General features: G+C 33.9%; 1 protein-coding gene across 2 annotated transcripts in view; it reads right to left on the reverse strand.

Annotated features, from left to right (window-relative positions):
- Positions 1 to 22,318, reverse strand: part of LOC118182863 (agrin-like) — a 1,858,472-nt gene that overhangs the window by 90,157 nt on the left and 1,745,997 nt on the right. Inside the window, exon 24 of one of the 2 annotated variants that reach the window (XM_085810648.1) lies at positions 15,677 to 15,694. The exons of the other annotated variant lie outside the window; for it this stretch is intronic. Coding sequence (XP_085666774.1) covers positions 15,677 to 15,694 — 18 coding nt within the window. The remainder of the gene's footprint in view (positions 1 to 15,676; positions 15,695 to 22,318) is intronic. 2 annotated transcript variants of the gene reach the window in all.

Raw genomic sequence — 22,318 nt, forward strand, 5'->3', positions numbered from 1 at the left:
AAGTACTATTATGGAAGAAATTAGCACAATGTATAAGGTATAATATGAGGAATACAAGAGAAAGCTTCAAACTGAGAAACTCATGAAAGAACTGCAGCAAAATGGAAGGACTTTTGCAAGAGGACTTAGACAACATTCTAGTTGAAATGGTGCAAATAACAAAAGAGAAACTTCACGATAAAGAAATAATACATAGACTGCTTAAAAATAAAGAGAAATTACAAAAGAAAGAAATTAATTAGAAAAAATTCTCCAACCAAAATTTATGTAATAAAGTGAAACACAATTATTGTATAGAACGTATTTGCAAATCAGTCACAATATATGGCAATGTAAAAATTTTAGAATGATTAATAAATACTAGATAAGGGCGGACGTGGGCAGAGCCGATTAATCGTAATAGTAGAGGAATGGTGCCCCCACGTCCTCCGTTACTACTACTACTTCTACTACCCTTTTCCTGCAGTTTGCCACCGTGGATCTGTTTTTTGTATGAAGCATATGATTTATTCCGAATTGAACATCGGATTGATTTTAAAAGTACTATTTATTTGACTTTATTTTGCATTAGATATTAAAAGGGCGATAGATAGATAGATGGATGAATATATACGTACATTTTTAGAATTTAAGAGAAGCACTGTGCTGCATAATTTAGCGGCTCCAAAATGTTAGAATTTAGGGAGAAACCAGCAGCAAAATTTAGGATACGCGGAGATTGCATGCTTAACACCCACCATGAAGCAGTAAGCATGAAATATGTGCAATCTCGTCGTTAGTACTCGAATTTTGGACCTCCCGATTTTTAGCTGGTAATGTTTCTAATTATACTGCGAAGGCATACGATAAGGAAGCGGAAAATATCTTACAAAGTATGAAATAGTGAAATAACGCATCCATTGTTACGCTAATTCCAAAATTCCAAGGTACAATAAAATAAAAAAAAAATAAATAAAAAATAAAAAAAAGATAAAGAAAAATGTAATAATACACCTCCAATTACAAAATTATTAATAAGTCACACTAATGAAAATTAAAATAAACCGGTAATTAGTTAGGAATAATAATGCAAGAAAGCAGATCGAATAAGTTTACATTATCTTGCTCTCACGCCAAGCAGCCGAAATAACGATTAGAGGAGAGTTTGAAAATATAATATTAATTGTCAGTATTGCTTAAATTAGTGGTGGATAAGTTTTGTTGGGAGCTGGGCAAATCACAGAAAAAAAAGTGGGCCCATACCGGTTACTGCAAAAATATTATAAACATATAATATTTACAATATAACATTACAATATAACTATCAATCTGATAAATGAAACTTCCAACAGTATTAATAGTTCCTTACATTCAAATTCGATTTGTGATATACTAAGTCTGAGAAGTGTGGCTAAATGCTCCTCTGTCCGCCTTTGAAAATGAAGCAAACATAGTAGTAATTTGCTGGGCCTGAGATATTAAGTTTGGGAAACTTGCTTTGGATATATCAATTTGTAAAACTAAGTTTGGGACACTGAGAAATATCTGCTTGAACTGATGTTAGACTGTAACTCATTTGGCCAAAGCTGCAACTCCAGGTCATTGCATCACTGTTTACACTGAAAGGCATGGTGAAAATATCGAATTCTCTTTAAATAACGCTGACAGCTTGAAAACTGCGTTCAAGCTCAAACTTCGGATTTCTCAGGCATTCTTCATAACTCTTAACGTTTGTCTTCACTAACTGAGGATACTGAATTTAACATCGAGAAATGAGATAAGTCGTTCTTAGCGAGCTAACCAGCTAAGAGATCAAGTTTTAGTTTAAAATATTTGAGATGGGCCCAGGTATCATAGATAGATTTTTTTCTTTGGATCTTAAAGTTTAAGTCGTTCATTCGACAAAGTACATGCGTGAAAAATGCAAAGTTCGAAAATCATGCTGTATATTCCAGCATTTCACACTCAGCGGAACACTGTTTCTCATAATAGAATGATAGAATGTCGTCTTTCAGCTGACAAACTCGCTAGAAAACATATCCTGCACTAAGCCCTCTTATTTTCGTGTAATAAGCACATCAGAGAATTCAGATTGCATTGACTGAAGAAAATCTCGAAATATCCAGTAAGTCTGTAAGATCAAATCGTATTTACAAGCCTCATGATTACATCAAGCATAGGTTTAATATTTAATGCAGATAGACACAGGGCATCTTGATGTATAATGCAATATAAAACGACAACTATGTGCCCGGGGTAGTTTTGATTAGAGTCCAAGAAATTCAGTTCTTTTCCCTTCCATATTCGTTAATCCATCGGGAATAATATTACGTATTATAGATAATTTCAAATATATTATAGATATATTATAGCTAATCTCAAAGTTGAAAGCCAAATTCGCGAAAACTATCACATCCCTTTTTGATTTCTTTTAACGACCGCATGCATGCCAGATTCTGCGTAATTTCAAAGTTCTCATCAACACCTGTTACAAAGGTGTAGTATCATTTATATCAGCAATTTCATTCATAACTACACAGCAGAATGAAACAAGAGGAGTTGGAATGAGAGTTAGCAAAAATAATAAATACACTGATTTGGTTTGCTTTATTTAGCTATGGCAAAGCACTCGAAGGCTATCTGCTGAAGGGAAGGGTTACCTTCGTGGAGAACTTTCTAGAGGAAACTGGATCGTATACACATTACACATGGAGAAAGCCACGAAACCTCCCATTCATCCAGCCCATTCGCCGAAATTCGAACTATCAGTGTTCACAGATTTTGCCCTTTGGCCACTGCTTGGAAATAAGTGAACTGTGGTGCCGGATTTTTATTGGCAGATTTGACTCTAGAAGTCACCGTTTTCACGTACCGAATCTACTCTGGGTAAACAAGCGTAATGCAGATAAATAAATAAGCACTAATTATATAGTTATAGGATGATACTAACTTTTATGACATCTTGTAGGATTTCCTTACTTTGTAATCCTGAGTTACTGTTGAACATGAAGAATCTTAAGAACTGATAAGCGAATAATCGCTTAAGTTCATGTGACAGGAAAAACAAGATACAAGGGTAAACTAACCCTTTATTATTCCAACTAAGGTTTAACAAAACTCCGTCTTGGAGGGTACAAGAAAGCCGACACTTCGTTTTGAACTTAGGAGACTAATAATAATACTAAACTGATGTTAACTAAAGAGATATAGCCGAAGCTATCAAGAATCTAACAGATTTCGCCCCTTAATGTTAACAGACTGCAAAGCTATCAAGGGCCAAAAGTACGGCCGAGCGTAATAATAGCTTACGAGAGTAGCCTAAAAAGGCGGACGCGTGCAGCCAGAATACCTGGTATCTCTCTCCCCAAAATCGAAGAATTTCGCGTTTAAATACCGCTCTTCCTAGACGTGATTCTAAAACTACTTTCTGGCCGGAAGTGTAAGTTGAAGTTAATAATCAATAGGAAAGGAACTTTAACTCAACATTTAACTGTTAATAAAATTAGCATAACCTTTTTTTATTTTATAAATATAGCTTTTATGTCTATTATTTTCATTTGCAGATAGACTTAAAAATAATTATTTTACTTTAAATAAAATAAGTTATATTGTAGTAAAAATAATGATCTTCAATCAAGCTGTTGAAGTTACTCAGCCATTGTTTCGTAATCGATTATGTGTTTATCACGCATTTCAATCAACTTAATGATGAGATAGGAAACATCAGTTTAATGACAAGTTTGGAAAGAACATTAATTAAACCTGAAATGAATGCTGTTCATGAAGATTTAGATCTCTATAATATGATTAAGGCAAAACTAAATCCCTTTTCTCCTCGGTTGAGTATATATTGCGACCGGGCACTTGGGTATTTTTAACATATTTTTGCCTTGCATTTTTTTGTATTAATATTGATCTTACGTATCGCACATTTGAAACTTCTTTGGGCTTTCATTTTTATTTTTATTACTATTAATTTTGGTATATTTTTTGCGTATTTTGCAATACGTTTTATTTTTTTAAAATGATTATATACTAATGTATCTAGCAAGTTTATTATGTTTGAATGCATTAAATGCTCTGAAAGTATTGGCTGAAATCTTGTTAAAATATAAGAACTTAAAGCAGCACTTGTTAAAATTTACGAATTTTTGTGAAAAGAATCTGCTGTCATATTAGAGATAGTGGTAATTTTCCGAAAATTCAGCAAAATTGTAAAAGCTTCACAGCTTAAGTCTCGAAAGCGTAGAACTACTCTAAAGAATTTTTCAAGAAAATTTAAAGGTTTTGGTTTATTTAATTATGTGAAACAAACGAAGGCTATTCGCCTGATGGGAGGGATACCTTCGTGGAGGATTTTCCAAGGAAAACTGGCTCGTATACACGCTACACAATAGTAAAACCACGAAAACTCCCAAGCAGCCAACCCGTTTGCCGGGATTCGAACCCCGGACCAAAATACCAGTGTTCAACGATTTTACAGCTCGGCCGCTGGTGGGCGGAAAATGCGAAGGAAGGATTTAAAACAGTAGTCCCAAATACATAGAACCATTTAAAAAATAATCCAGTGGCGGGTACTTGATTGTTCAGCATTGGCCAGTCCTACGGCCAGAAGTGGTGACCAATTTATTGTGGAGTTACCTAATATGTAGCTACCGCTACCTCCTAGTAACGGGCAGTTCGAACCATGTTCCCTTCACCTGGATTCGAAACTGGAACTTTCGGCACCGCAGTAGGTCCCCTACCACTATACCGTCTGGGCGGCCAACTTATAAATGTAATTCTTTCAAATCGCTCAATTTATGCAATTCTGATACGGAAGTTAAATTAAAGACCTTATTTTCCATGGCAACATTATGGAAATTAGCTGTTTGGCTGAAGTTATTTGGATGTTTAATGTCATGTCATCTTGAAGTAACGTCATGTTTGAGATAAATGTCTCAAGTATTTAGAACGTTAGTAATTTTTTATAAATTTAATCCATTAAAGATATTTCTAATATCAAAAGTGTCGAAGGCGTGGTTACAGAAAGAATGTTTTGAAGTTTGTAGAAATAATCAACTGTGATATTACTTCTTTCCACAGTATGCAATGCAAACACCGGCATTAAAAAGAAACAGATTATAAATAAACAGAAAGAAGAATTGAGGTGAAAAGCGAAACCCAAGGAGTCATACGAAAAATACGTGAAAAAATACGGAGGCGTTTAAAAGGAAATATTTAAGTTAGCAGAGTGAACAAACATGAAAGCAGATGGAAATAATAATCAGTGGAAATGGAAAAAGGAACGGAACTGTAGAAAATATACAATCAACAGGGGCCGTAGAGTCACGCATTTAATCGTGCTCTGCAGCACAAATGCAGGTAAACAGAGTACAGAATAAAAATCAGGCATATAAAAATAATAAAGAGATATTGATAAAGAAATGGGGAAGCATCTCAAACAGGCTATCCAAAGAGGAAAAGCGTAAGAACATCTGAAGAACAAGGGCAGGAAAAAATAAGCGAAACCAGAGATATGATCAAGGGCATTATGAAGGAATCACAGTAACGCAAGAAAACCACGATAGCACGTTGCGATGAAATATATGTTTGCTGATATTTTAATAAAATAATTTTTAAAAAACATGTCCACCTACAGAAGAATTTCATTGAAACTGTATTTAAACATTTTGGATCTGGACTTGCAATGTAGTCATATCTCTCATATTAAGATTTAATTTCAAATGAATTAGCATTGACTTTGAACGATTCTTTTAATAAGATACAATAAAAACGATCAGTCTAAATAGGAAATGGTTCTTTATAGAATGCTCACCATTTGTGGAGGTATTATCTCGCAAGCAAAAGAAGTAACATATGTAATACCATTATTAAGAAATCTACCAACAATTCAAAGAGCTTCGCAAGTTTTATTCTATTCAATATCTATTATTCAGTCTCTTAAAAATATATTTCCATGAGTTAAATTTCCTTTCCAAGAATGCGCAATACATTGCGGTAAGAAATAAAGAATTACTTGATAAGAATTAAGTAACAACACTATTAAATATTGGTTTGGAAGCTTTCGACCTTATACCATAGATAGAGGTTGTTATCTTCATATCTCGGTACGTTATTATTTACATATATATATGTGTAAGATTAAAAAATATGTAACTCAAAATTATAATTCAAACTAACGGTAAAACTTTAATTCTCCCTCTATGTTCTAAAAATCGTAATAACTTCTCTGGCTTGCGTTATTTCTAGATCATTCCATTTTGCATGGCCTGCGCAGCGCTGATGACATAATAATTGAGAACTGAAACTTAAACAAAAACCTTTCTCTTCTTGTACTATCATATTGAATAACTACGCGCTTTTGTCTCTCCTGCTTAGACGGTGATGGAATTAAAACTGCCAAGTTTTTAGATATTGCGAAATCAACATATTAGCATACTACGCAAACGGAATGCTTCCTCTTCAATATGGATCTACGATCTATAATATCTAGGTATTATGCATCGCTTCTACTCCGTCTTTTCCTTGCTATTATATATATATATATATTCGCTCCTATAACTCGTCCGCCTTTTCCTAAATCTGGCAACAGCGACAGCAGCGAGATACTTCTTCAAGCTGCGTGAGGAAATCGACAGACTGGCATTCCGATGAGGTTAGAAAACGGTGATAGATGCAGCTGAACTATGCCGCTCGAAAGATGTAATTCCGTTTCACGACGATTCAAACTTTTTATCTTACTTCCTTTCACTATGTACATACCATAATCATGTTTATTCTTTCATCATTAAATACCCTTAAAATGTCACTGCCTTCCTCTATTTTAATCCTAACCTCATCCTACATGGGGGCTCGGCCCCACGAACTCTTTCGACTCCTTGAACTAAATTCTGTTCTTCTCTTCAGCTTTTTAAATCCCCTAGACTACCACCGAATATAACTATCAATGATGTACTACTGTGGAATAATATCGCAAGATTCCCGTTGTTGTGATTCGCCAGCACGTAAGTAGAGCTAATTTTATTTGATGAAGTAATGCTAATCAGGAAGTAATATTCTTTCAAGTTATCATGAATATTTGATGACGCCTTTTTATGAAGTTTATTTGATGAAGCGAAAGGCATTTGATTTTGATGAAAATTCAGTTTATTTTTGAATGATTATTACTTTGAAGAATTAACACTTCCGTTTTCGAATTTGATGTTGATGATAATTAATTAAACAGTTTTGATGAAGTTTAATTGAATAAACTAAAGGTATTTGACTTTGATGAAAATACATTACTGACTATTTACAGAATTGTGATATATTAAAAAAGTTACTTTGAAGCAGTACTTTCGTTTTCGAATTTGGTGCATAAATTTCTTATTTCTTGTGATGCCTATATTTTACTAGGACTGTTGAACATTATTTTAAGTTATTAATTTTGATATCAGATCTTAACGTGAAATTTTATTTTCCATTCTTAACTTATACGAAGATTTGTTTGACGATATATTTTACTATTTGTTTGAATCATATGTTCACAATTTCATTTATGATTTTTGAGTGTTTTAACATCATAGTTATTGTGTAATATACTAAGAAGAATTAATATTATTTTGAAGAATATGAAAAATTAAGAGTATATTTTGGTATACTAATTTCTGAAACCAGATGAATAACATTTAATAAAATCGAAACATACATATTTTGTGAATTTCATATTTGGTAAAAACGAAACTGATAAATAATGGCTACACTTAACGATTATCCCAACATTGCACAATCATTAAACACTGCCAGTACAAAGCACATCAAGCTTTTACATCGTTTAGTTTTTGGCTCAGATGGTGATCGGCAGAATCGTGCTAGGTTACGGAATTTTTCTGGTTTTCCCAAACCATTTAACTTTGAAGATACGAAAAAAAAAAAAAAAATTATCAAAGAACTTTCTCTCACAGATTTAATTGCCATATGCAACTTACTATATTTAGAATTTTCCACCCATATTGAAAACTGTGCTAACAATATTCTTACGAATCTAGCTGATGTATCATTATTAAAATCAGATTCCACTGACTACAGCGACCTTGAAGAAGACGCTTTGGTTCAAAGTTCACCCTCGACGCGTAGCGTTGCCCAAACGAACATTAATCACGCTCCAGATGAATCGTTATGTAAACAAATGCAGGCAAAAATCTCTCTTGAAAGCGCGCCTGGAAATTTATTGCTTTCACAAACACAGACTGTTCCGTTTCAATGTTTTGGCTTAAAGGACATTGTTGATTTGATGAAACCCTTTTCCTCTCGGGATGATTACAGCGTCGAAACTTTTATTTCTGACATAGAATATATTTTTAATCTCTATGAAATCACGAATCCTGTACACCAAGTAATTTTTGTTAAAAAATGTCTTACCGGTCCAGCTTTAACTTTAATAAGATCAATTCGTGGAATTACTAATTGGGAACAATTAAAACACCATTTATTAGATGAATTTTTGGAAAAAATTCATAGCCTTCAATTACATAAAATAATGGAATCTCGTCACATGAAAACATCTGAAACCTTACAAGAATATTTTTTAGCTATGAGAGACCTCGCATACAAAAGTTCTATGGATGATTCTTCTTTGATTGAGTATGTGATACATGGTATTCCTGATTCATCAAACAACAAAATAATTTTATACGGTTGTAAATCCATTCCTGAATTTAGAGAAAAACTGAAGATTTATGAGAAACTCTTTAACAATTCAAAAAGTTTGAAGCAAAATACTCCAAAGAAATTTACAAATTCCTTTCCCAATGTTAAAATTGATGCTAAACGTACATCAAATACACAGCCAGTTTGTTATTCTTGTGGTTTAAAAGGTCACAAAAGCAATACTTGTCCTAATGGCAAATTATGTTATGGCTGCCAAATTATAGTCACATTCATTCTAACTGTCCCAAACGATCTGGTAGTTCCATCACGGAATCTGCTCCTAGTTGTTCTACATCTGATAGTACTGTAAATGCACTTTCCACCCAAAATTTTTCTAAAAATCCTATGCATGTTGATATTCAGCTTAAAGGAACTCAGTTAACTGCTCTCTATGACACTGGATCACAAACAACACTTATTACGGAGAAAACATACCGCAAAATTGGTTCTCCACCATTACATCCTTCCAGAATTACATTCTCAGGACTTGGCCGAGACACAGTTAAAAGTATTGGATTCCTTCAAGACTACATTCAAATTCAAAACACTATTTTACCTGCTAAAATACATGTAGTAAAAAACTATATGATTCCTCTTGATGCCATTATTGGAATAGACTTTTTGCAACAAACTCGATTTACATTTGATAAAGACGGTATTCATTTATGCAACAATAATAATGATCAAATTTTTGTTAATGTCGCTAATGTTACTCATGATTACACATTTCCACCTAATCTTTCACACATCCCAAAATCGGAAATTTTCCAACAAGTTCAACATATCATTACTCCTCACAACCCACATGAAGTTAAAACTGCTATGGAAGATTTTCAGAAAATAACAGAAAGTGAAAATCAGTTGAAGAACACAAGTAAGGAAAATAATGATGATGCACATGACGATTCAGAATTGGATTTAGATGATGACAATTTGGATTTGGATGATCACGATGACAAAGATGATGCTGATACCAATCATGGAGCTCATGACGATGATGTTGATGAAGATGGTGATGACGCAAACGACGACATTGATCAAGATCATGATATTGATGATGACGACATTCATAACGCTAATGGTGCTGCTGATGATGATAGCACTCATGAAGCTAATGAAGATGATATTAATGATGTTGATCAAGATGACGTTGCTGTTGTTGATGAAGATCATGTCAATGAAGATGATGTTGATGACTGATGACAACGAAGATGATGATGATGACAGTCATGAAGCTAATTGTGATGATGATGTCGATAATGATCCAAACGTGCAGAATAATGAAGAAACTGTGAAAAATAAACTGAATCAATTTCAACAAGCAGGTGCTAATCAAGAAAACGAGAAAACACCTGCTAAAAGTGCAGAAACTCTCAAAGAACAGAGAGCCTGGAAGTATAAACGAAGAAAATTTAAACGAACTTCAAAGACAATGAAATTGCTGACACAGCATGATGATGAAAAAGCTGCATTATGCATTGAAGCCCAACGGAACCTCCTTCGTTTACAGCAAGCACATATACGACAGTATAAGAAACGTCGCAAACCTGCCTCCAAATATAAACTTGGACACCAAATGACAATCCAGCCTGAACTGAAACTTCCACTTGGACTGAATCTTCGACTTGAACTGAAACTTGGACTTCAACTTCGTCCCAAATTATTCGGTCTTTATGAGACAGTACATTCCTCTGATTATTACGAAGCACAAAAGGTACGCCATGAAGGAACCATTATGATGTCAACCTGTGCTGATAAGATGAACCGGTGGTGCACAAAGCTAACATTCGCCACCTGGACGTTGATTTTTTTCACTTTCTCTGCTTTTTATTTATTTATTTTTTCTTTTCAGATCAACCCCCAGGCGAGGACGCCCGGCAAGGCAGAATGGCCGTGTGGTAATTCGCTCCTATAACTCGTCCGCCTTTTCCTAAATCTGGCAACAGCGACAGCAGCGAGATACTTCTTCAAGCTGCGTGAGGAAATTGACAGACTGGCATTCCGATGAGGTTAGAAAACGGTGATGGATGCAGCTGAACTATGCCGCTCGAAAGATGTAATTCCGTTTCACGACGATTCAAACTTTTTATCTTACTTCCTTTCACTATGTACATACCACAATCATGTCTATTCTTTCATCATTAAATACCCTTAAAATGTCACTGCCTTCCTCTATTTTAATCCTAACCTCATCCTACATATATATATGAAATATTAAAAACACAAGGAAAGGCCGGAGCAGTGTCGATGCGTGCTTAGATCCATACTGAAGAAAAATTTTGATTGTGTAGTATGCTAATAATGTTAACTTGGTAATATATAAAGAACTTGTCAGTCGAGGCAGTTTTAGTTCCATTTTTATTTGCAATTGATAATTTATGGCCACAGTCACTTGGCACTCTAGTCGTGCCTTTCCCACAGAAGATTTACATTTTTGATACTGTTGAGATAAAAAGCAAGCCAGCGAAATTACATCTTAGCACAATAGAGAGCAAAAGCTAAAATGCGTGTTATGCAAGATGGAAGCACGCGAAGAGAAAAGTTTTGGTTTGCAATTTGGTGATTGGTCAAGAGGCATCTGCATTAAGGGCTACGTAAGACCGCATGATTAATTTGAATGACGCAGTTTAGATTTAAGCGCTATTTTTAGGACAGATAGATGAAGTTCCCAAATGAAATGGAAAATAAAAGAGGTTATAGTGAATTGAATTTAGAAGTTTGCTTTCATATTTTTTATCTTACATATATATGTATATATGTGTATGTATTTGTCGAGAAAGTAATTTCGGTTTTTTAGGTGAAATAAAATTAAATTTTTTCTTTACGAAAATGGTTTTAATGAGTCAAATATATTTCCATTCGATGCAGTTATGCTATCCATCTTTCTGGGTACTTCATGATTCCACGCTGATTCCACATCTGATCTTTATCAGCAAAAAATGCAAACAAGTGCGAATTTGAGGTCATCATTAATACTGAAATTTTTGTCGCTTAAGAACTTTTGTAAACCTCGAAATAAATGATAATCCGAAGGCGCAAATCTGGGGCTATATAGGGGATGCCAAACTTTCCAGCCAAACTCCAATAACATGTACGTATTGCTAAAATACATATTACGTTGATAAAGTTTCTTACTGGTAGCCAAAGCTGTGTGAGGCGTCGCATTGTTGTGGTGGAATACGATTCATTTTCAGTTTCCCAGTTGTGGCATATTCTCTTTAAACTACTGAACTGATCATTTGGTTGCAGCTCAAATTACGCAACACTTAAGCTCACCAAACTAACAGCATGTTTTTTTCTGACGCAATTTGGCTTTCGGATTGATTCGTGCTGATTCATTATGCTTGAACTATGATCTTTTCTCGATTAATGTTATTGTAAACGATTTATTTTGCATTACCAGGGAAAATTCTATTCAAAAACTGTCCAGTACATTACATTTGAAATGCGTACCGCAAATACTGATTCATCAATTTAATTTCTTTCAATTCATGAGGATTGTAATTATCGAGCTTAATTTTGCATAGTTTTATGACAATTCTGTTTAATTGTGGTTTTAATTTTCCCATCATCAACTTCAGGCCAGAACGTCAAGTGCAAAATCTTTAAAAAGAACCTTTTTTAAACCAATCTTCAAGGGCAAAATCTTTAAAAAGAACCTTTTTAAACCAATTTTGACACATCTGTTTGTTTGACCATTTGTTAGGATGGTTAGTGGTAAGTTGTGATTACCTTTCATTCAGCAGGATGACTCTAGCGTTTTATAAATTATTCTATTACCACACTAAATATTTCCATATATTTATTTACATACAGTTCAGGAATATTTGTCACCTCACTCACATTCTCTCGACTCCCGATTTTCGATTACAATCGGTGCGCCCTCTGTCGGCGGCTTTTCTACAATGTCATCTATCGGCTGATTACACATCCGTATTGTTAAGCAATTAACAAGAATTTATTTGTGAGCCTCAGCCGATTTTTTGCCTTTACCATAAAAAAAGAGTTGTTGAAAATGTTTATTTTTGCCCCTCATGTTAAAACTGAACATAAATTGATAGTTGTAAACAAAATTACTCAGAATTTGTGAATATAACAGCTTAAAAGTGTGAGCTGCCAAATCTCAAACAAAATATACGTATATACATACAGGGATCTTCCCCTTAGACCAGTACTTTCGAGAACATTCTGGCATGTCATCTAATTACTAGTCTAAATCCACTGGTTTCGCCTTTTCGTCAGACTGCTTTCTCCTCCTGCTGCTATCAGACCTTTGCTGCCGCTTTCCCATCTGCCTGCCTTTATTCGAATAGTATGACGCAGTAAATTTAAAGTTAATCTTATTTAGTTTAAATCATTATTGAATATGTAATTCGGAGAATTTCGTCTAAAAGAAAAATGATCTGACAATTTGCATTGAATAAAGATATGGAGCTATATAGTTAAATTCTTATGTGCCTTCATTGCTGTGCCTGACTGCCAAATTATTACACACTCACACACACACACACATATATATATATATATATATATATATAAGTGTGGCAGAAGAATAACAAAAAGAAACATAACGCTTATTTATTTCTACAAACCGAAATTACATTCTTGCCAATCTTATATGTATATCAACATTCCGAGAGATAGCAGTTATATCTAAGATATAAAATATAATGAAAATGACTAATTTTAATTTAGCAATAATCTTTTAAGTCCTCTTTTTCTCTACCTCCTCATTCTTTCTTAAAAGTAGAATTTGCTTATAATATCATTGTCATAATATTTCTGGATTACGTCTTTCCGTTTCATGCTTTCTTATGTAATCCTCCTGCACTGCAGCATCTAGTACCCAATCGCAGTCCAAAATTATTAAGAAAATCAGGTATATAAACATCGATATTATTAACTACGCAGCAATTTTCCCTTGCTTCACCTTGCTGCTAGTGACGCATAGTTTGTTGCTCCAAGCTAAATAGAATTGTGGGATCCTTAGCGTATCCACAGTGATGATTTCTGAACCTATTTATGCTTTGCTACGAAACAAAACTAGGTTGAATTAATGGCCACCATTGCTAAAATTTTTCTTCTCTGTTAAATTATCTTATAATATAAATATACGCAGCTGTTTGATAATCCTAAAATTATCTATTGCATTATTACAAATATAATTATAGATACTCTTGCGCCAAATTAAAAGAATTCGCACATAATGTCAAATTTCTGAAAAACTAAAGAACAGATTTTAATAAAATTTGGTATAAATACGAATTTATAATAGAGAGATGTGCCATTCAAAAGTCATTTTATTTAAGCATGGTTATCAGTAAAGCTTATAGTTCAGGGATATACAAAATACACGTTGTAATATCGAGCTAAAAATGAGTCTAATATCGGGTGTGATCGCCTCTCACAGACAAGTCGCGCAGTGTGACGGCACATTAGGCAAAAAACAACTGAGGAGTCCCTGTGGTAGTCGATACCACTCCTCCAGCAAGGAAGTTTCCAATTCCGAGATGCTTCTCTGACGGGATGGTAAAATTAAATTGCCTTCCCAAGAGAGTTCCAGGCATGCTATGTAGGGTTAAGGTAAAGAATCGGCTAGTGAATATCCTCACTTTCCAGGTAAACATTGACTATCTGAGCTCAATGAAGACAAGCAGAAACCCAAGGCAAACTACTCCTTAAAAATTTCAAAAGAGCGCTTTAAGATCTCTTCTCTATACCTCATAGCAGTTAAGGAGCCTTTGTCAAATACATACAGGGCTATGCGGGCATTCAACATAATGCCTGTTCAAACCATTACATCCCCGCTACTGTAATACTCGTTTTCCAACTTGAGGGAGTGATTGTGTCCTGTTCCCTCTTCTCGCCAGATACAGATACGCCGGGGATCTGTGCTCAGGATGAATCTCGTATCATTTGTAAAAATCACGGTGCTTCACTAACGTCTGCTTCCGTGCGGATGTCTTCACCATGCTAAAAGCACTCTCTTGTGTACTGCAGAGATCGGAAGGCAAACAGCGGGTTCTCTGACATACAGCCCTATCTCTTGAAGTCGTCGGACAATTGTAAACCGTGAAACTCTGGTTTGAGTTGGAGCATACAGCTCACATAAGAGCCCTTGCTTCACCTTGCTGCATTTTCCCTTGCTTCACCTTGCTGCTCCAAGCTAAATAGAATTGTGGGATCCTTAGCGTATCCACAGTGATGATTTCTGAACCTATTTATGCTTTGCTACGAAACAAAACTAGGTTGAATTAATGGCCACCATTGCTAAAATTTTTCTTCTCTGTTAAATTATCTTGTAATATAAATCTACGCAGCTGTTTAATAATCCTAAAATTATCTATTGCATTATTACAAATATAATTATAGATACTCTTGCGCCAAATTAAAAGAATTCGCACATAATGTCAAATTTCTGGCAGTTCTGTGTACCCACTCTGAAAGTGCAAATTAACGATTCCCATTCGTAATTGCGGATGTTGGTTGACCTTGTCCATATCTTGCAGACGACATTGCCTGTGACTGCGCTTACGATTGGCGTGCCTCCAATCTGCTGTTATGTATTTAATTTATGTATTGCTTACAGACGTTTCTTTTATATTTATGTATTGCTTACAGACGTTTCTTAGATATTTATGTATTTCTTACAGACGTTTCTTATATATTTATGTATTGCTTACAGACGTTTCTTAGATATTTATGTATTTCTTACAGACGTTTCTTAGATATTTATGTATTGCTTAGAGAAGTTTCTTTTCTAATATTACCGACGATAGACAGTAGAGAAAAGCGTTATATGTAAGAATCTAATTTAAAAAAGACTGAGTATTACTGAATTTAATGTATGGACGTTACTGAGTTTGGCACTACAGTTATATCATTTCGTTTATTTTATTTTCGTTTAAAGTTGAAAAACTGCTTAATTTGCATCAGTCATTATACATGTAAAGCAGAATATTTTTCTTTGGTATATTTTACTTCATAAAAGTAATTGTGCACTTACCTTATGCTTACGACTCCTCTGAGGAATGGCATGAAAAGCAGAAATATAAAAAGGAAATGTCACACAAAGATAGAGAACATAAATGTATGTTAGTAATTTGCACTAAAAGTAGTAGAACGTATTGAAAATCAACCAAGAAAGAATAACTGCTGCATGCAGATAAGTATAGGTGAATTAAAAACAAGCGCACATTTTGAGTAATGGCGTATGCGCAACTTTTTTAAAGCATTTAATTTTATCTAATTACTAACTCTGAACTATGAATTTCAAATTCCATGTACAGCATTTTTTAAAATCTTGACTAAGGAATTGTTATTAAATCTACGTTTCTCATCAGGCTAAAAAAGTAATGTGTAATGATCATAATTTAGATGTCATAAAATGAATAGTTATTTTTTTTTCAGATTACTTTTACCCATTTGTTATGTTAACGAGTTTTATTTATTAACCATCCAATGCTTTTTTCACCACCACTTTTCCAATTCTTTATACGTTAGATGCCTAGTATTACATAATTTTCAAATTCACTTTATACTTTACATCAAGACTAATTTAAATTTTGCCGAAAGGCTGAGATCTAAATAATTTATAAATTTACTTAATTAATAACACTAGAATAAAAGTCAAATTGTACTTGGAAAATTAAAGGCACCTTTTTAAATGGATATGTATTCAAAGAATAGATAATTAATTAATCTTGCGTACATAATATTGATGTTTCATTTAAAATAGGAAGCTATATCCAATACATTTTTATAAAGCATTCGAAAATGTATAAATATTTATCCATTGTCTAAATTTTGCTAAATAAATCACGAAATCATTTAACATTCATTTTCTGAAATAAGCAGTTTAACTCATCTAAATAAATTTTATAATTAATATAATAAATATATGTTTTAAACTTTTAGTAAGCCATCCGAATTTTTCTTCTTAACGAAATTACTTTTCATACGACTTAATTACTTTAATGTTAATTAATGATTTAAGTTTATGAAATAATTCTAAAGATACAGAGACACGTTTTTATGATTCAAACTTTTCAAATAAATGAATATGAGAAGTAAGTATTGTACAGTCTTTTTACAAGTCAGGAAGATGAAAACCTACTCAAGTCAGCAAACTGAAAAAATGCGGAATACAATCGCCAGGATTCGAACTCAGGACATCCCGATACGCGTCGAGTGTACTTCCAGTTGTACCACGAAGGAATGTGAAAACGAGAGAGAAAATACTTAATATGCTTCCCTTTTTAAAGAGCGCCTGGGAATTCGTGGACCAATCGCCAAATCCTGGTGGTGACGAATTATCGTCCACAACCTTTTAGTTCGCGCACCCCTAGTAATCTTTTGGAATTTTTCAATGTCGGGGAATAGAAGAAATTCTCAATGGCCTCGCCGAGATTTGAACTCCAGACCTTCCAATACGCGTCGAGTGCACTGAAGGCATGCGGAAAGGAGTACAAAAATACACTATGCATGATACAGTTGTTTATAAAGACAGAATTAAAAAAGCATGGGATGCAAGTATACCGTGTAATTCTGATAAATGTGAAATAACTTGGGATATATTTCTTCAAAATCATTACTTGAAAGAAAAATTAAAAAATCATATTAAGTAGTTATATTTTAATAATTTCATAAATTTTACCCCACAAGAATTTTTCAGCGCAAAGTACAAATACCACTTCTTAAATTATTTGCCCTAAATTTTTAAGGTTTATACAGGCAAACATAGTCTTTAAAATGTTTCAGACAATTTCTATTTACTGAATGCAAACATGAGTTAAATAAAGTGATTTTTTTTTCTGTTTGCAGCGGAAGAAAGAAGAGGAATTTTATTACTATTTTTTTAGGTATTAAAATGTCTTATATACGTATTTTAACCTCAAATTTATATTAATCCTAATTACACTATTTGTTTTCGCGTTCCTTCACATTAACATTAATGCGCAATCCTTTTTATGATATCGTATTTTGCTGTCTGCATACTGTAGTTAATCTCAACGAATGGTATTGTATGATAAATGATAACAGTATTATTCTTCAGACTTATGTCGTCACTCAACTTTATTGTGACAAATTAGAAAAGTTTGCTAAAACAAAAATTATTCACTACAACCGTAAGAAATACATTTAATCAGACAGTTATCAGTTATTTAATCAGACAGTTATTTAATCAGACGGTTTGAAAAAAAAAAATATCCAAAATATAAGAAATCTTTTCTTTTGTTTTAATAAACAATGAAGGAGAAAAAGAATAAATAAGAAAAAGTAGGTCCCTTAGATAACAAACAGCATAAAAAATGACGTAACGTAAAGAAAAGAAAATCAGCGTTATTTTAGAAATTCCGCATGAAAAATAGTTAATATTAGTGTCACAAAAAACGTAAGGAAAGAAAATTCACAAAGCCTACTTTTATTCCATAGGGAAATTAACATCTTCTATCCCAACGTTACAGCAAAACTACATCTAAAATCATAAAGGGAATTAAAGATACCAACAGAGAAAGGTTTTACCTCTCGAGAGGAAAAAAAGGTAGGCATGCAGACCGTGCTTTGAAATTATTATTTATTTATGAAATTTGGGAGCGAAAGCTATGTTTTCCACCGAAGCGTTTGCTTTTTGGAAATTTCGAAACTCCTGAATTAGTAATTAGTTTATTTCTCTAAATCTCAGATTTTCTTTAAGAAATTCTCAAGAATTTTATTAATTAATATTATTAGTTAATTTGACAAGAATGTAGTGCCATATGCTACTACATTTTAGTCATTTTTGCTGCTTTCCGCCTTCTTCCTTAATAAATAAATTAACATCCCTATTTCAGCAAATAAAACTAAACCTAATCAAATACTACACTGAAAAAACCACAGCAAATTATCCCACGATTAGAAGTTTTTTTAATAATAAGTTGGAAATAGTAAAATACCTCACAGCTAGCGTCAAAATCCGGGAAAGGGAAAAGTTTCCGGAAGAAGAACAAAAAAGAGTTTCTTTTCAGTCGGAACTGAAAAAATCTCTGCCTCCTTAATCTCGTTTAAAAGTATTTTTTTAAGCTGCAGGAGCAAGCACACTCTCGCAAATACTTGTACATTTTGTTCTACCACAAGAAATCGTTTTTGGCAAAGAAGTATTTGGAAATAGAGTGCTTATACAATTTGTGCAATCCTGGCTATTAAAATTGTGATGGTGCTTAATCCTATGATAGACTGAAGTAATTTCAATTGCCGATATATTGTCTTGTTCTTCTGAAGATTTCTTCATGAAAAAGTTCCAAACCGATTGCGAAGACCGTTTTCCAAAATACTTTACATTCTCCGTTAAAGTTGTCTCTCTTAATAAGCTAATCAAATTCGGTTAACCACTTGTCTTGAAACGGCGTCGAATATTTTGTCTTTTTTTTTTTTTTTTTTTTTTTTTTTTGATACTTGTTTGTTTACTTGCAGAATCAGAATCGTTTTTTTCACTAGACATTATTATGACAGCATTTCAATAATTTCAAAATACGCACTTGTTTGTAGATAGCTAGTTAACTGCAGACTAAATGAAAGAATGGATTGAAAATGAAAGGATAAGGAAAGATGAGGGCGCGTGCGCTCGACACCGTGACCTTGGCCATCGTGACCATGGAGGTACTATGGTGGCGACACGCGGGCATGAAACCACCACTCATCCCGTAAGGCGCTTACTCAGCGCTCACCGCTGCTATAAAGAGTATGTATTGACATAGACGTTCTTTGGGTGTTGTGCGCAGTCTTGTGACTTTCGATGCTCTCAACCATTTCGTCCGTGCACATTATTTTTGAGAAACTTGATATTCCGGGAGATTTTTAATTTCAGGACTCAATTCCGGGAGAGGTGGGAACCCTACCCACAGCACAGCTATTTACGTATATTTAACGGAATGTACGTACGTTCCTCGTACTGCGAAAAAACGGTACCTAGAACCATCCAATTTTCAATAATGTAGTCTTCCACCCAAATATATGCGCACGGAAGCCCGAATTTTGAATTTATTTTATCATTTATTTCATGTTTTATAACACTTTAATGAATTTTTGATTAACAAACTCAACTATTTGAAAGCGAGCAGGAAAACTGATCATGATACCTCACTATTAATTTCGATAACGTGAATAATTTAGCATTATGTTCTGTAATTTTGGTTTCATGCGGAATCGAAAACCGAACTGGGGAATTGGGGGAATTATGTGACTCGATCTTTTTCTCGCAGTTGTTAGTTCCGTTGTTACGAGTGAAATCTAACAACCAGCGTCAAATCAGGCGTTCTTATGAATTGAATTTCATATTTTAAAGTAACAGATTATAGTATTCAGTAGACGTATTCACTGGAATACTGGTTGGGCTCCTAAATGATGCCAGACAAAAGCTCTCCTAAACAACTTAAAGCACAAAATTCAAGTTATTTATAGGAATTTCCCCGAAGGCTGTTCCACAAGAATGTTTTTGATGAGGTAATTGGCCAAATATGAGGCATAGGATCTTTAAGAAATTTTAACATATGTACTTATTGTCGAAAAAAACGGCTAAGAGCTACTCTGAGTCTATGGAGAAGCAGATCTCCAAAATAAATCCTACAGAGCCTGTTGCACAATTTTTAGGCGATTTTGCTTTGCTTTATAAAAAATATTATGCTTGCTTTTGTTTTAAACTACAGCTATATTTTTGAAAGCATAAAATATCGTCTGCTACTTCATAGTTTTGTTTTCATCCAAAATGTCGCTTTTAAAGAAGCAATGGATGGAAATCTATGTTTCTACTCTTTACGAAGAAAATTATTCGTATCTAGTTATTAAAAAAATCGTTGTAAAAGCCATGATTTTTCGATATCTAAAGCTACGATAGGTGATGTTGTCAACAAGAAAGGAAAAAAAAAAAGGCAAAATTCAGCTTCAAGTGGAAAAATTGTTCCAAATACATATCCAAGGGAGAAATGGAACGTTTCGGATGTTTCAAAAGTAAGATCTTTAGCGTTAATATTAAGTCCGCCAAGTCAAAGGAGAGCTGCAAAATCAATAAATTTCCCAGTGTCAACCGTAAAGAAAGTGATTAATGCTGATCTGAATCTTAAAAAGGCAAAAAAGGCATCGTCTTTCTCGACGACATGTCACTGAACGCAGAACGCGATGCAGAAGTCTTTATCAGAAACATTTATCCGGACAAAAATGGAAAAATGTTGTCATATAATAGAGGAATCTTGGCTATACTTAAATAACTACAATAAAAAAAGATCCATTTATTATCATCAAAGAGAAGATAAAAATCTTAAAGCATGGTTCAAAGAATCTAAAGAAAATTTTTCAAAGGAATTTATGAATGTTGTTGGTTTTTCATATAACGGCGAATTAAAAATAAAGAGACCGGAAACATTTTTCAGATTTAACTCTAAATACTATCGGGAATATATTTTATGTCCAGGTTTCAAATATGAAATACATTTTTATAACACACAATGTGATGATGAATCAGTAGAACTCATCAAAACAAAGCAAACAGCAACATGTCAAAATCAACTGTTAATTTTCTGGAAAAAAATGGAACAAGAGACGGGTATAAAGGGCATACCCTTCACTCCTATTCTTATTAAATCTCCTGATATATCACAAATGTATTTTTGCGCTTCTGAACTTTTAAAAAGCAGTTTGTCTACATGTCGACTTACAACTTGCTTAGACTTTGGAAAGGTATTCGAGAGTAATGGGATACAATAACCTCTTTCTATACTATAAAAGTCTTTATTGTCATGGAAAATTACGTGTAGAAAGATAGTGAAGAATAAAGGTTGTCAGATATAAATGATGAAAAACAATAAAGGTTGTCATAATAATTGTAGGCAAAGTATTTCTGTAATTACAATGAAAATCGTCTAAAAGTGTGCGAAGAGCCTCTGTAGAAACTCTACATAATACGTCTTTTTAAAATTATACATTGTGCACTAATAATGAATTATTTATACTATCCAATCATGCATCTTCAAGGTTATACTCCTCTGAAATCAAATAGATATGTAGAGTGTCCCAACTAAAGCATTCGATTCAATATGCTCACAAAAATATTATATATTTTTTAAATGGAAAATATTTTAGCATGCTTACGACAAATGCATTCCTTTTGTTCCGATCCAAGAATGTTGAGTCGGATTTCAGTTCATTTTGCAGCTTCGTTGAAGTTTAGCTGACTTAAAACATTACAGAAAATAATAGGAAGTTTTGATTGCAAAAACTGAATTTCTCTGGGGCTCTACTGGCAGCAATCCCGGCATTCTGGTTATGCCAATATCTCGATAGGCGACTTCTTCACAGTGACTAGAACCATCGTTTATTCGGTGGTAGGTTCAGGCTCAGAAGGGACCATATTGTACTACTGTCTTGTCTGTCCCTTGGTTGTAAGGGCGCTACATAGTTTGATATCGAAGGTTGTTCTTGGAGATTTGGCTCCCCTTGGTCAACACTGGGAGACGGTATATGTCAAACAAGCTTTCTCTGGTGTGTTGGTTGGTAACGGAGGACAGGGACGCCTGATGTCTAACAGGGGTAAACAGGCATGTATCCCGCGCCCTCCACTAACCAGGAACAATTCCCTGAGGCCTCAACAGGCCGCCTCGGGAGCTTTTTAGGATGT

The sequence above is a fragment of the Stegodyphus dumicola genome, chromosome 2, assembly GCF_044657685.1.
Source record: "Stegodyphus dumicola isolate Sdum_Otavi_A_Nest chromosome 2, ASM4465768v1".
In the NCBI taxonomy this organism is placed as follows: Eukaryota; Metazoa; Arthropoda; class Arachnida; order Araneae; family Eresidae; genus Stegodyphus; species Stegodyphus dumicola.